Source organism: Anomaloglossus baeobatrachus, chromosome 9 (assembly GCF_048569485.1).
Source record: "Anomaloglossus baeobatrachus isolate aAnoBae1 chromosome 9, aAnoBae1.hap1, whole genome shotgun sequence".
Classification (NCBI taxonomy): Eukaryota; Metazoa; Chordata; class Amphibia; order Anura; family Aromobatidae; genus Anomaloglossus; species Anomaloglossus baeobatrachus.
In genome coordinates this window covers 146,361,173-146,377,866 of record NC_134361.1, presented here as the reverse complement: position 1 = coordinate 146,377,866, position 16,694 = coordinate 146,361,173, and the positions used below count along the sequence as shown (strand labels likewise).

At 42.9% G+C, this 16,694-nt stretch overlaps 1 protein-coding gene across 1 annotated transcript in view; it reads right to left on the bottom strand.

The window, feature by feature from the left end:
- Positions 1 to 14,063, bottom strand: part of DLG3 (discs large MAGUK scaffold protein 3) — a 557,827-nt gene extending 543,764 nt beyond the window's left edge. The window contains exon 1 of the mRNA XM_075324895.1: positions 13,114 to 14,063. Coding sequence (XP_075181010.1) covers positions 13,114 to 13,446 — 333 coding nt within the window. The 5' untranslated portion in view covers positions 13,447 to 14,063. The remainder of the gene's footprint in view (positions 1 to 13,113) is intronic.
- Positions 14,064 to 16,694: the final 2,631 nt, after the last annotated feature.

Here is a 16,694-nt window from a genome sequence, read left to right as displayed (position 1 = left end):
TAATATATTAACTGACAGACAGCATGGATTCATGAAAGATAAATCGTGTCTAACCAACCTGTTGGGGTTCTATGAGGGGGTAAGTGCAAACCTGGATATTGGTAATGCAGCTGATGTGATTTATTTAGACTTTGCAAAGGCATTTGATACTGTACCACATAATAGCCTTATACTAAAGCTCCAGAAGCAAGGACTAGAGGAAACTATATGCAACTGGGTAAGGAATTGGCTAAAAGATAGGAAACAAAGAGTAGTCATATATGGAACATTCTCTAAATGGGCCATAGTCAGCAGTGGGGTGCCACAGGGATCTGTGCTAGGACCAATTCTTTTTAATCTCTTTATTAACCCTTTCACGACCGGCCGATTTTTCGCTTTCCGTTTTTTTTTTTCGCCATTCTTTTTCTGAGAGACGTAACTTTTTTATTTTTCAGTCAATATGGTCATGTGAGGGCTCATTTTTTGCGGAACGAGCTGTACTTTTAAATGAAACCATCAGTTTTACCATATTATGTACTAGAAAATGGCAAAAAAATTCCAAATGCTGAAAAATTGCAAAAAAAGTGCGATAGCACTATGGTTTTTGAGATATTTTATTCACTGTGTTCACTATATGGTAAAACTGATGTGTGGGTGTGATGCCTCAGGTCAGTGCGAGTTCGTAGACACCAAACATGTATAGGTTTACTTTTATATAAGGGGTTAAAAAAAAATCGGAAGTTTGTCCGAAAAAAGTGGCGCACGTTTTACGCCATATTCCGTGACCCGTAGCGTTCTCATTTTTCGGGATCTTAGGCTCAATGACGGCTTATTTTTTCCGTCTCGAGCTGACGTTTTTAACGGTACCATTTTTGCGCAGATGCTACGTTTTGATCGCCTCTTATTGCATTTTGCGCAAAAGTTGTGGCGACAAAAAAACGTCGTTTTGGCGTTTGGAATTTTTTTGCCGCTACGCCGTTTACTGATCAGATTAATTGATTTTATATTTTGATAGATCGGGCGTTTCTGAACGCGGCGATACCAAATGTGTGTATATTTTTTATTTTTTTAACCCTTTAATTTTTAATGGGGCGAATGGGGGGTGATTTGAACTTTTAGGTTTTTTTGTTTTTTTTTAATTTTTTAAAACTTATTTTTTTACTTTTTTTTTTTATTTTACTAGTCCCCCTAGGGGGCTATTGCGATCAGCATTCCGATCGCTCTGCAGTATCTGCTGATCACAGCTGGAAGGCTGTAAACAGCAGATACGCTGTCTTTCTCTTTTGCTGTGCTCCGGGCACAGCGAAAGTGAAACCAATTCATGTGTAGTACAGGAGTCATCACATGACCCTGTACTACCATGGCAACTATCGGGAGTCACGTGATCGCGTCACGTGACTTCCGGTTTCGGCGGTAAGTAAAACTTTACCGCGATTGCGCTTATAATGGCGCTGTCATGTATTGACAGCGCCATTATAAGGGGTTAATCGGCACGAGCAGATAACGATTCTGCTCGTGCCTAGCAGGCACACATCTCAGCTGTGAAAATCAGCTGAGATGTGTGCCGATCGCGGCATGCTGCCGCCGGAGGACCGCGGGCAGTAAGATTATGTCATTTAGGACGTAATTTTACGGCCCGCGGTCGTTAAGGGGTTAATGACCTTGTGGATGGGATTGATAGTAAAGTGTCAGTCTTTGCTGATGACACCAAACTATGTAGGATATTAAAAACTGACCTTGATAGTATAATATTACAAAAAGATCTGGATAAGATGTCAGAATGGGCAGATACTTGGCAAATGAGATTTAATGTTGATAAATGTAAAGTAATGCAACTAGGACGGAGCAATCCTATAACTGCGTATACATTAAATGGAAGTAAACTCGGGACTACAGAACAGGAGAAGGACTTGGGTATTCTCATTACAAATAAGCTGAGCAGCAGAACTCAATGTCAAGCAGCAGCTGCAAAAGCAAACAAGATTCTAGGGTGTATAAAAAGAGAGATTAGATCCCGTGATCCCAACGTATTGTTACCCCTCTATAAATCACTTGTAAGGCCACATCTGGAATATGGGATTCAGTTTTGGGCTCCACATTTTAAAAAGGACATTCAGAAGTTAGAGTCAGTTCAAAGGCAGGCAACTAGACTACTACAAGGAATGGAAGGCCTCCCATATGATGACAGGTTGAAAAAGTTAGATATGTTTAGCTTAGAAAAAAGACGTCTCAGAGGAGATCTCATTTATATGTATAAATACATGTGTGGTCAATATAAAGTACTGGCACATGACTTATTTCTTCCGAAGACAATACTAAGGACCAGGGGGCATTCACTGCGAGTGGAAGAAAAGCGATTCTGACAGCTAAATAGGAAAGGGTTCTTTACAGTTAGAGCAGTCAGACTGTGGAATGCCCTACCACAAGAGGTAGTAATGGCAGATACTATAACAGCTTTCAAAAAAGGGCTGGATGATTTCCTCAGTACACACAACATTGTTGGTTATAAATGACTTTGTAGAACTGGTGGAGGAAGGTTGAACTAGATGGACCTAGGTCTTTTTTCAACCTTAGTAACTATGTAACTATATATGTCTCATAAGTCTACCTACACCAACTTGGCGTTCTTCACAAAGCATATATGTACCCTTGACCCAATGTCAAAGTCCTCTCAATAAGATATACAGTTTTGACTCCTTTGCTCTGATGAGGGGCAAACACTTCGAAGCACATCTTCAAATTAAGTTTCTAGCTTGGGTTTTTATCTAAAGGGTCAATATTGACTTTTAGGACTGCTATTTACAATAGGTGGCACCAGAATTCCTCTCTGAAGAGGCTGCCTGCATACTTAACCGGCTTGAAGCTTTGGAGAGAAAGTGCATTTCAAAGACAGGTCATTTGCTTTGGTATGGGGCTATTAGCCTATCAATCAGCCAAAAGGAGGGTTCTGCTAGGTAGGAAATAATACAGCTTGAGGCTAAGGAACTAGGCGTGCATCGCCATGCCCCAATGCACTGCAGACTCAACTTCAAAATGGGATTTCTCGCTGCTAGAGCAGATATTTGAGATCGTAAAGAGATTGGCTGGCTTATATTTTAATGGACTATACAGTTACATAAATGATTTGAAAGGGGGTACATTTCTAACAGATTTCCTTTTAAGCCTTCTAGATGAATGTGTTATGTGTACACTTCATTCGTTATCATGTTTTATTCTCAGCTAATTAATTAATGATACCTCGTTTTATCCTTATGTTTCCAGTATATGTCAATGAAATGTGCAGACATATGTGTAGAGGTGGTTGGGATCCCTATGCTGTCTTATACTAACTGTATTATATGATGGAGATTTTTGTAAATGTGCCATAACATGTAAATGCTGCTAGAGGAGTGTAGGTTCTCGAAGTAGCAAAGCCGGGATGGTTTGCTAGCAGGAGCCATCTAGCGGGTGGGCTGGAGCAGCGGTAGGTTAGATATCAGATAGGACAGGTTTAAGTCGAGGTAGAGGAGGAGTGACAGGTGGCAAGTGGGTTGTTTAGTAGTGCAGGCCTCTTGGAGTGCAAGTTCTGAATAGGGTTCAAATAAGAGAAGACATTGCTAAGATGTCAGGGCCAGTCAGGGAACTCTGAGGTAACTTCGAGAAGTCTGGAGCCCATAGCTCACCCCTGCAGGTTTAGATAATTGGTCACCAAGAGAAGCCGTCGGGGCCCAGAAGCGGACAAAGGTGTAGGAAAGAGTGGGTATGGAGAAACAGACCCGGCAGCTTGAGGACTAGTTCCAAGATAGCAGGAGACAGAATGTGAAAGAGTACCCCAGAAGCCGTAGAATCAGAACTGCAAGGAGTGAGGCCATGTCTTTCATGTCTGTCTGTGAAAAATAAACTGAACAAGTTTGGTTGCCAAATTAACTCTGTTGTTGCGCGTGCTACAACGAGGACCGTCAGCAGGGTGATGGACACCAGCCTGAAGAAACCCGTAAGTTTCGTGCACTCCACCTGAAGTTACACTCCTACATGGAGTCTCCTGGTGAAGGAGCACGGCATCAGTGCCTTCCTTCATTTACTCCAAAGGAAAGACATATATCACCCAGTCACCTCAATGTAAAAAAAGAAATAGTTTAATAACCTACTTTTTTCTACACAGTTGATTCATATCAAAACAATGGAGACCAAAAGTCACTTTTTATTTTTAATAAATAGGTGACTATAGATACTTTTCAATAATGCTCTAAGACTTCAAAAGTAATTGTGTCCATGACTTGGCCTAAAGGGATGTTGTGGGATTTTAAGATCATTATCTTACACCGGGCAAGACAAGTATAAAAAAAACTTTAATACACCTCTCCTGTAATTTGGACCAACTCCTGGTTTTGGTTCACAAATACTGATAAAATGTTCAGGTGTAAATTAAACTTAACAGCAGAGTGGAGACAGCAGTGGCCAGAGACAGAAGAGCTGGAGACATCAGCACCATGGAGAGCTGCACCGGGACAGGTGGGTATAGGAGTGCCTGATCTCCGTGTGCTATCACGGATGGCACACTGAGAACACACGTGTGCCAAAATCATGGCACACGGTGGGCTAAATGCATCTTTAACACGTTAATGAAAAACGTGTGGGTTTTTGATTAACGTGTGAAAGAGGCTTAAAATAAAGGACAACTTGCCCAGTGTCTTGTCCATAGTGTCTTTTGGGAGCTTGGGCATAAAACCTCTGACCTCTATTGAAATACCGGAGTCCCCTGATGATTCAAATATGATGAAATGTATCTAGGAATGTTATAGGGGTTCCAAGTGGGTTATAGATGTGGTCTGCCCTTGTCAGGGTGGAAGTTTTTTGGGGCAACAGGTGAAGTCAGTTTCCCTAGGGATGCATAGGGTCAGTGACAACATGAAAATGGAAGGACCCACACAGAGGAAACTTTGATGTACCCCAAGCTACACAGTATGGGTGAGATTGTTCCTATTATTCTCATCTAGAGTACTTTTAAATATTGTGATATCCTCTTTTGAGGACCAATATATAGTACCTTGGTTGTTTATATTGAGTTTTTTGGATTATTTTTTTGGTGCTCATATAGTGGACCACTGTCCAACTTTGGGCTAAATAATCATACTCAATTATTGTTTGTGTTTTGTTTTTTTTTGTTTATTTTGTTATATGCTTATAGGCTCCTTGGTCATCATATTTATTATCATATGGTATCTGAGATTTCAGCACACCAAAAAGTTTTTGGTTACGTGTTACCTAATCTAGGTTTTTAAGAGTATTAGGATTAAAAGTTACATTTTAGCCTCTTATTTTTGCTTTGTATACAATTATCTATAAGTGGCCTCCCTCCTTTTGAGGATTGCTGTTTTACTTATAGCAAGGGAAAAAAGAGATCCCCTGTGACCAACTTACAAAGTAATAGCTTTGCACTTTTGAGTCTATAATGGATTTTACGACCATTCAGAGCAATATTAAGGATTAGCCAATCACACTTGTATTTTTAGTTGTAGCGTGGCGCTTGGTATTGAAGAAGGTTCTCTCCCAAAACATAAAATGTGTCATGTATTAATAAATCTAGTCAGCTTCTAAATATAAGGGTCTGCATTATTGCTTTTTGACTTGGGAGGTGCCCTGGCTCAGCTTCCATGTTTGGTTAAATGGCACTAAAATAAACTAGAACAGAAGTCATAGACCAATTTCAGAACTGAATGCGGATGATGGATCAAGAACATATTCTTAATTATGGATTACTCAGCATCTGTATTGGTGTTTGCTTCAACGATTAAAAGGGTTTATGAGCTTTCAGGTACATGTCTGCAGTCATTCTATGTGACTGCAGATTGCAGAATTCTGGCAGTGTGCAACGTGCACACTGTCAGGTTTCTACTCTGTTACTCTGTTGCCTGCTCAAGCCGTTGTCATGTGACTGCAAGTATATTGAGAGAAGCAGAAAAAGTTGCTAGTCAGCAAGTGGCAGCAACTATTCATATCACATACTTACAGACATTTGATGACCACTCGAGCATGCAAAAGAGTAGGATCCTCACAGTGGGCACATTGATATTTCTGATACTATTTTGTTATATATATATATTTTTCTGCCTTCATTCCACCCTATCCTAATTAGCTAAGCTGGTGAATTAATTAACTATACCCTCCCCACAAGTAATTACCGTTTTTTTGTTCATTTCCTGTTTTTGGGCTGGCTTTACCTCCTCTATATGAACAGCTTCCAGTCTGGCATAGGTCACTTATGACCAAGGACTTCGTTGGTTTTAATTTTTAAGTCCGAAACGCATTAAGAGAACCTTTGCGTTATAATATGTCTTCATCTTCGGTCTCAAGATGTTTTTAATATATTAATAAAGGAAGAAATTATTTTAGTCACATAGAATGACTGCACACATTTAGCTGAAGCTTAGAAAACCCCTTTAATATGTACTATTGTAATAGACTTTACTGTTATGTGCTAACCGATAAAATAGGCACAAACTATTTTATATAAGACCACACAAAAAGATTAGCATTGTCCCCAGAGATAAGAATTGTCTCTGCAATATGAACGATGGAAATACAGATTTTTAGCATCACCCGTTCTTCTGTAAATGTGGCAACAAGACCAGCGATATTGGTTCCCACTTTCCAATTACATTCTCAGCAACTAATGTTAAAACTGTCAGTTATTGATTGAACTTGCTACCAAAGTGACATCTTACCATTAGTCATTGAGAAATGTAAAGTGACAACCAATAAGACTCTGCCTTGATAACAACAGCAAAATGGCAGAATCTCTACATAAAAGAAACATACCACCAGTATGTACAGTGTGCCTGCAGGTACATCGCTGGTATACAGATCATTGTGCACACTACCGCATTATTATTTTTCCATGTAATTGGAGGCCCGCTTTAACTACTGCTCTGGTATCTGGTTTAATAGCGTTTATTTTGGGTGTACGGCTATGCCCGCACTTTGCGTTTTTACCTGCGTTTCCGCAGAGTTTTGAACTGCAGAGTTTTAATGCCAAAATGCATGCGTTTTGATTTTCAAGCAAAGTCTATGGGAAAAGGGGATTTCTTGTGCGCACTTTGCTGTTAAAAACGCAGCATTTAATTTGCATATTTTTGGGCAAAAACTCAGCGTTTAAAGAAGCAGCATGTCAATTGTTTTTGCCATTTGGGCAGTGTTTGCTAACACTGAGGTCAATGAGAAGTTGCAAAACACATTCAACATCAAAATTCTAGCGTTTTACATGCTTTTTTGTTGCAGAAAACATGCTTTTTGGAACCTATTAATTGCATGCGTTTTTGGCAAAATATTAATGGCATGATATGTCCCTTTACACACACAATCCGACAATTATTTTTAAGAAAATCCATAAATAAATGTAATTTTATGCATAATTATTATCACAAACTTATCATTTTAATTAAAAAAAGCAGTTTTTTGATTGATAATAATCTTGATATTTGTTATCATTTTTTTCATTTTTTTTCATAGTTTTTGAATGGTTAAATTTTATTTAGTAGTGTCTTTTTTATTGAAAACGCATCTGACTTTAAGCAATGAAAAAGCATCTAAATTGCGCATAAAACGCGGTAAAAACGCACGCTTATTGACCGCGTTTTTGTGGTCAAAACCAACTTTGGCAAAAACCATTTCTGCCAGAGGATGCGTTTACAACTGCAACTACCTCGACGCAAAGTGCGGACATAGCCTATAGCTTCTTTAAACGGTTGCATCTGAACAATAATACTGCTTATTCTGCTTATTGCAAATCTGCCTCCTCAGCCTCGAGTAATGCTTGAAAAGGCCTCTTCCCATCTTCATACATATGAGTATTGTTGGGTAGTGATTGGAAACACAAGAACTTTTTTGCCATTTATTGTTTATTAAACTTTTTAGCCATTCCTGAGATATTAACACTTTTCTTTCCTACTGTATATAGCTCATTGCCTCTGTAACCCACCACCCCTGCATTCTGGCAGTGGTGGCTGAACATGTGCAGTGCTTACAAGCTCTTATCTATTAAGCTTGTAAGCACTGCTTTAGGCCTGCGACACACATCCGTGCCGCCGGCACGTGTTTGTCATTTTTTACACGTACCGGCGGCACGGAGACACGTTAAGCAATGCTACCCTATTGTAGCAGGCACACACACGTAAAACCACACGGAACGTGTGTCCGTGTGCGTTTGTACGTGTGTGCGTTTTTCAAAGCGCTGACATGTCAGTGTTTTCTCCCGCAGCACGGGTGTCACATTGCCCGCACCCATACCACACGGGTGTAGTGTGGATGCGGTCTCGTGTTACACGCACCGGAGAAAACACACGTGTCAGTGAAAAAAACCCAAAACATTTACTCACCTTCTCCAGCCCTCCTGTCTCTGCCGCTGCTGCCTCTTGCTGCCGACCGCCGCTCATTATTCTCATAGAATATTCACTTCACTGCCTGGCAGCAGCAGCAGCGGGGAGACGGGAGGGCTGGAGACCGAGGATCAGCACCACAGACAGCAGCGCGGACAGCAGGAAGGACCAGGTGAGTATGTTAATTACCGGTTCTACGTGTGCTATCGCGGATAGCACACGTAGAACACACGTGTTCCGCACGTACCAGAGACAAGTACTTACCTGCACGCAACACGTAGGGGAAATACGTGTCTCTCGGCACGTGCATGATTTTCACGTGAATGTGGCAGAGGCCTTAAACCTGATAGAATTGCTGGAGTGCACGGTTACATCCAAATTCATCCCAGCTTCATCTTTGGGCTTACAAGCTAGACTGCAGAGGTGGATGGCTTCCTAGGCAATGAACTCAAAAGAGAACAAATGTGGTAATCTCAAGAATGGCTGCAAATTTAAATAATACATTGTAAATGTGCTTGTTTCTACAGTTACTATCCAATGCTATGCATCCATGGAGATGGGAATATCATTGTAAAAGAAGGTTGACCATGTGGCCATCCAGAGTAGATGACTGTCAGTTTTTTGTGGGAGAAGCCAACCATCTAATGGCTATGCGAGCATTCCAATTTTACACTAATGACAGTTTAACAGAGGGACAAGGAGGCTTGTTCATGTTGGATTTCAATATGCCCAATTTTTTTGTTCTCACTGGAGATCAGCCACCATTAGTGGTGTCTGTCCATGGCTTACTCCACACTAGCCATGCTGATCCTCCACACACACAGGGGGATTGGAGGAATAGTTGTTGAACGTTTAAGCCGACAGGTTTATGAAGTGTATAGCCAACTTACTTTGCATACAGCCCATTTGCCCTACACTTCATCCAATATTTCTCCATTATTTCTTCAGCAGATAGAGAGGAACATGGGGGTGTAACACAACCTCCACCATGACCTCCTGTGTCACCATTTCCCAACAAACTATGTACATCATATGTGTGGCCATTTCTTCAGACACAGAGTTGCATTATAAAACCTGATAATAATGGAGGAATATTCATAGCGCTACAAATTCTCTGAGCTAAATGCGCCATTTTTCCACCAAACCTTGTAATTTGGGGATCATGTCATTGCAGTAGAATTATGTGCAAATATATGAAAGCTCTCATACACCGTCCTGCTATTGTACTGAACCGTGCAGAACGACTGCCTCACCTCTACACCTGTATTAGTGCGCTCCTGTGATGAATCTGGACTGCCCAGGCACAAACCAGTGACCAACACAGGACATGGCGCCACAAGATGTCACTCACTGTGTACCGCTGCTCTGCCATATGCACCACTGAGACCATACAGGAAAGAGGAAGAGCTGTGCTGAGGAAGAGAGAGAACGAAAAGGAAAAAGGAAGCGAGGGAGTCACAGAGCCATGGTGGTGCGGTGGGAGTGTGCAGATTCTGGTACATGGTGATCTATGCAGGAGGAGGAGGTTTCCATGGTAACTGAATTCCGACTCCATCCTCCCTCCCCAAGATAATTAACTCTTACACTGCCAGTAATCTGCCCCAGGGGAGTCACCAGCTGTCAGGCAGCTTATAATTGTACAGGGCCATGATGCACACAATGTATGTAAATAGAGCAATATATATACTATATACGTATACATACTTGCTATTATATATACATATTATATATATATATATATACACACTGTATCAATGTGTATATGTGATATAGATGTATAGGATGGAAAGAATTCACGAGACACACATGAGAATATGATTATATTGTCACACTCCCCAGCTCCCGTGCCATGCTCCCCGGCTCCCCTGCCACGCTCCCCGGCTCCCCTGCCATGCTCCCCGGCTCCTCTGCCACGCTCCCCGGCTCCTCTGCCACGCTTCCCCGCTCCCGTGCCACGCTCCCCGGTCCCCCGCTCCATGGCCTCCATGCTCCCTCACCTGCGTCCTCCAGGCAACCCGGTCCCCGGTCCCGGCGCCCGTCTGCGATGCTGAGCCAGCCTGGCACTCCTGCCTCATGTGCACCGCATCCTGCTCTGGCTTCTGGCACCCGGGCCTCGCGCATGCGCATTAGGGCGCGCGCGCGGTCATTGACCCTTTCTTAAAGGGCCAGCGTCCTCCAACAGGATATTGAAGATTCAAGTACAGGGTATATAGGGGGTTCCTTTCCAAGTGGGTGGGGCCTGTTCTTCGTGTTTGCTAAGCTAGGAGTCAGGTCTCTCTGTGCCTTGTCACGTACTCACATATCTCTCTTGTAGAGTCGCTCCTGCCTCGCCAACCGGTCCTGACGGTTCTAGAACCCCGAACGGTGACTGTCCGCCATCTCGTCAGTCCCTACCATCTCCGATTCCTGGATCCGTGTGGTGACCGACCTCCTCACTCAGCTGGTTCTGGACTCTGCCTGACATCATCTCGGCCTCCGAACCTGAGCTCCATCACCCGGACTACCTTCAGAGACTCCGTGGTCCCAGGGACTTCTTCAATCCACTCCTCGGAACGGACTGTCCTGCTATCTGTAGTGCTCCGGCTACCGGGCACCTTGCCCTCGGTGGGGTGCTCAGTCCAGTGGATCCACCTCCTGGGCCTACCCGTCCTCCTGGTCCTAACATATATATGTGTGTGTGTATATATATATATATATATATATATACACTGTACAGATATATACACATGTGTGTGTGCATATGTTGTGTGTATATATGCACATGTATGTTTACATATATACTGTATATGATGTGTATATATATATATATATATATATGAGATTCGTGTGTGTGTATCCTGCAACTTCTTTCCAGCATATACGTATATTCAACATGTACACACATTACAGTATATATATATATATATATATATATATATATGTTTTATTTCCCCAGTGTCACCTGTTAGACTAGGATTAACTATGAATTTCCCTTGTTATAATACTGCGCAGCTTGCTTTTTATGCCATTGTCATACAACCACAAAAATGCAGGTGCTATTTTGGAATTCACCTGCTAAATATTGAGATGGGTACTCCGCAATGAACATGTATACATTATTCTTGTGCCCTATTCTAGCACACACATGCTTACACTCCCAGTGCTGTCCAATATGCTTCATATGGCACTTCAATTGGCCAAATACAACAACGGATTAAATAATTGTTTGGATTATTTAAAGAAAGCAATTAGCAAGTTCTTCATATATGTAATGATAAGACCTAGAAGCGTAACATACAAATGTCTTTTCTTCCACTAGTGCTCTTCCTTAGAGCCTCCATTTTACAGCACAGAGATTACTTCGTCCATTTTCTGAACAGACTGTAATGCAGGAAAACATAAACTCCCCCTTTCTTGGCTACCTACATGAATGAACGTATATATACAGAAATATTTGCATACAAATGTATATTCAGTCACATTGATTTTGTATTGTGAAGAGAAATACAAAGTAAATGGTAAAGACAAAAAAAAGAGTAAAATAAATGTGAATTTCTACTGGGAGCTTCGGTAGCAATAAAGAATAATGATGGAGGTCAAAGAAACAAATCTGTTGGATGCCCAGGATGAAGCACGGATGGATGGGATGGCGGCAGTGATGCTGCTTTCCAGACAAACTACCTGAAGTAAAGGGGAGCACCTGTTGAGGAGTCCTCCTTGTTAGTGCAGTCTGGCACATGGGACAGGCTCTCACATATTACTGTATGTATGGTGGGGTCTGGAAGAAGAGCTGCTTTTCCTTGGGGACATTCTCATTCACTGCTTCTCACCATGAAGCGAGTTAGTTCAAATATTACACATCATTTCTGTTCATTTGCTCAGTCCTCATTCATTGTGAAAATTGGACATATAGCCAGTTCCATGCAGTCTTATATGTAGAAGACATGCCATAAAATACAGCCTCATGATAAATGTATATGTAATACACACAACAGTTCATCCCAGTCCTCCTAGGATTTTTTAAATAGTTGTAAGCATATAACCAGTAAGCACAATCCTGCCCCCCTATAGGTCTGTAAAAACAGACTGGCTCCCCAATATCCCAGTGATTGATGTATCAATATTGTTTCCTTCCACCTTCAGAGGAGACTGTTCAAAGCCCTGAGCTGTGAGGAAACGCGTATGTGCATCCACCCACACAGTGCAGGATCCACGTATGTGGAGAATACTTAGCCGTGTGCCATTTTAGATGCAAAACATCCAAAATAAGATTACATAATAAAAGGAAAAGCAAGGCTCAGGCAATGTCATGTTATACAGATTGGATCCAGGCGGCAGCCCTCCATCACCACATGCAGCGCGTTTCCCCATGTAGCAGCATACATGTTATATAATGTGACATGGCAGCCATCCTACATGAGAGGCATCATGGAGTGCGCACAAAGACCCCTATTATTCTACATTAGTCATTTGCTGTTACCCCACAGCTTTGAAAGAAGGACATTATATTAGTTGTATACATATATACATATGACATAATTTATGATACACATACACAGGTATGTAGAGGGTGCTGACAGTTACATTATTGGGCTGTAGCTGGCTTATATATGATTTGTTTACATAATAATACATATTTATATAATATTTAGTCTTGTATATTCTGACATTGTGACACCTGTACACACAGGCCGGCGATCAGCGCGATTCTGAGCACAGATCGCATATTTGGGGTGCAGTGGAGTGATCCGGCCTTTACAATCTTAGGGGCTGGGAAGGGGGGCAGAGATCCATCACTCACCTGCTCATACCAGTCACGGTTGGTGCACGTACACTCTGGCCACCAGTTGGGGCTGTTGCCGTTCATTTTGGGGGTGGCACTTTTGGGGGGCCCTTTCAGAGTTGGGGTGAGGTTTTCACGCGTGGCTGGGACCAGCTTGGCTTTCCCACGAGCTGTGGGGGTGACGGCAGGCTGAGATGGCAGGGTCTGGGAGCTGTACCCCCCATAACCGCCCCCATACTGCTCGTGCTGCCACTCTCCATATGTAGGGGGCTCCATCCTGCGCAGGGCAGACATGCGGGAGGCCTCGTAACACTCTGGGCACTTGCAGCAATGGTGATGTTTGTGCATCATAAGATCCGACTCCAAAATGAAGTGTGATGACAGCTCAGCCCAGCACCCAACTCTGACAGAGGCTCCCCCAGAGTAAGGCTGAAGATGGCAGCTCCTCACAGGGCCAGGACCACCAGACACTCCAGAATAAGAGCCAGGCACTGCTCAATACCACCCCGGACTGGACACACAATGCCCAAAAGACAGCAAAACATTTGCAAAATGACAGCTATGAAGGCAGGTGGCGAGTGACCAGCGGGTGCTGGGCAAAAACAGGAACAATTCCAAGAAATGCAATCACCCGGAAAAATCACTAAAATCTGCCCTTATTAGCATGAAAAATCCCGATTCCCTGAGCATAAATCCTGCAGGGCTCTCCTCCTCCTCCTCCTCCTTCTTGATGTGGGGGTCTGCTCTGAGGAGGGGGTGAAATATAATGCAGCCGTCTGTGCTCCCTCAGATATCCTCCGTCAAGATGGCGTCCTCGTTCCCCTTGTCTGTGAGCAGTGCCGGCAGTGTCGGGTGTGGGTGCCTGCGGCGGCTGCCTGCGGCTGGTGCGGCGGCTGCCTGCGGCTGGTGCGGCTGCTCCCGGACTGTGCACAGGAGGCTGACGGAGCCGCTGCTATCTGCCTCTGGATGCAGCATCTCCCGGCTGCAGCCAATCAGGAGCCAGCAGCAGCATCAGCACCACCGGCTGTAACCCCTCACACGCCGGAAGGAGGCCTGCAGTGCAGAGAGCTCGACACACGGCACACAGCGCTCCGGCAGCTGGAGAGTTAATCCACAAGAGCTAACCGGGAGGTGCAGCTGACGGATTGCACGGGGGAGGGAGAGTGGTGAGGGGAGGACCACCGACATTTTATTCAAGGATACAAAATCAGAGCAGAGACTTTACACCCACCCACTGTGGCTCCATTGCCTCATCCTCAGGATGACAAGTGCCACTAAGCATCATACACCGTGCACACAGCCTGGGGGCATCCAGCCCACATCTCACCCAGCCGGCTCTGTATGGAGCTGTATACTGCTCTGTATATAGGTGTATACTGCTCTGTATGGAGCTGTATACTGCTGTGTATGAAGCTGTATACTGCTCTGTATGAAGCTGTATACTGCCCTTTATGAAGCTGTATACTGCTGTGTATGAAGCTGTATACTGCTCTGTATTCAGCTATATACTGCTGTGTATGAAGCTGTATACTGATCTGTATGGAGCTGTATACTGCTGTGTATGAGGCTGTATATTGCTCTGTATGAAGCTGTATACTGTTCTGTATGTAGCTGTATACTGTTCTGCATGTAGCTGTATATTGCTCTGTATATAGCTGTATACTCTGTATATAGCTGTATGCTGCTCTGTATGAAGCTGTATACTGCTCTGTATATAGGTGTATACTGCTCTGTATGGAGCTGTATACTGCTGTGTATGAAGCTGTATACTGCTCTGTATGAAGCTGTATACTGCCCTTTATGAAGCTGTATACTGCTGTGTATGAAGCTGTATACTGCTCTGTATTCAGCTATATACTGCTGTGTATGAAGCTGTATACTGCCCTTTATGAAGCTGTATACTGATCTGTATGGAGCTGTATACTGCTGTGTATGAGGCTGTATATTGCTCTGTATGAAGCTGTATACTGTTCTGTATGTAGCTGTATACTGTTCTGCATGTAGCTGTATATTGCTGTGTATGTAGCTGTATACTGCTCTGTATATAGCTGTATACTCTGTATATAGCTGTATACTGCTCTGTATGAAGCTGTATACTGCTCTGTATTAAGCAGTATACTGTTCTGCATGTAGCTGTATACTGCTGTGTATGTAGCTGTATACTGTTCTGCATATAGCTGTATACTGCTGTGTATGTAGCTGTATACTGCTCTGTTTATAGCTCTATACTGCTCTGTATGAAGTTGTATACTGCTCTGTATGTAGCTGTATACAGCTTTGTATAAAGCTGTATATTGTTCTATATGAAGCTGTACACTGCCCTTTATGAAGCTGCATACTGCTCTGTATGAAGTTGTATACTGCTCTGTAGGCTCTGTATGTACAGTGCTGGCCAAAGTATTGGCACCCCTGCAATTCTGTCAGATAATACTCAGTTTCGTCTTGAAAATTATTGCAATCACAAATTCTTTGGTATTGTTATCTTCATTTAATTTGTCTTCAATGAAAAAAAATAAAAAAAATTGTCATAAAGCCAAATTGGATATAATTCCACACCAAGCATAAAAAAGGTGGTGAACAAAAGTATTGGCTCTGTTTGAAAAATCATGTGATTTATCTAATTTGTGTAATTAACAGCACCTGTAACTTACCTGTGGCACCTAATAGGTGTTGGCAATAACTAAATCACACTTGCAGCCAATTGACATGGATTAAAGTTGACTCAACCTTTGTCCTGTGTCCTTGTGTGTACCACATTGAGCATGGAGAAAAGAAAGAAGACCAAAGAACTGTCTGAGGACTTGAGAATCCAAATTGTGAAGAAGCATGACCAATCTCAAGGCTACAAGTCGAAATCCAAAGACCTGAAAGTTCCTGTGTCTATGGTTCACAGTGTCATCAAGAAGTTTAAAGCCAATGGCACTGTGCCTAACCTCCCTAGATGTGGAAGGAAAAGAAAAATTGACGAGAGATTTAAACGCAAGATTCTGCAGATGGTGGATAAAGAACCTCGACTAACATTCAAACAAGTTCAAGCTGCCCTGCAGTCCGAGGGTACAACAGTGTCAACCCGTACTATCCGTCGGCATCTGAATGAAAAGGGACTGTATGGTAGGATACCCAGGAAGACCCCACTTCTTACCCCGAGACATAAAAAAGCCAGGCTGGAGTTTGCCAAAACTTACCTGAGAAAGCCTAAAATGTTTTGGAAGAATGTTCTCTGGTCAGATGAGACAAAAGTAGAGCTTTTTGGGAAAAGCCATCAACATAGAGTTTACAGGAAAAAAAAAAGAGGCATTCAAAGAAAAGAACACGATCCCTACAGTCAAACATGGCGGAGGTTCCCTGATGTTTTGGGGTTGCTTTGCTGCCTCTGGCACTGGACTGCTTGACCGTGTGCATGGCATTATGAAGTCTGAAGACTACGAACAAATTTTGCAGCATAATGTAGGGCCCAGTGTGAGAAAGCTGGGTCTCCCTCAGAGGTCATGGGTCTCCCAGCAGGACAATGACCCAAAACACACTTCAAAAAGCACTAGAAAATGGTTTGAGAGAAAGCACTGGAGACTACTAAAGTGGCCAGCAATGATTCCAGACTG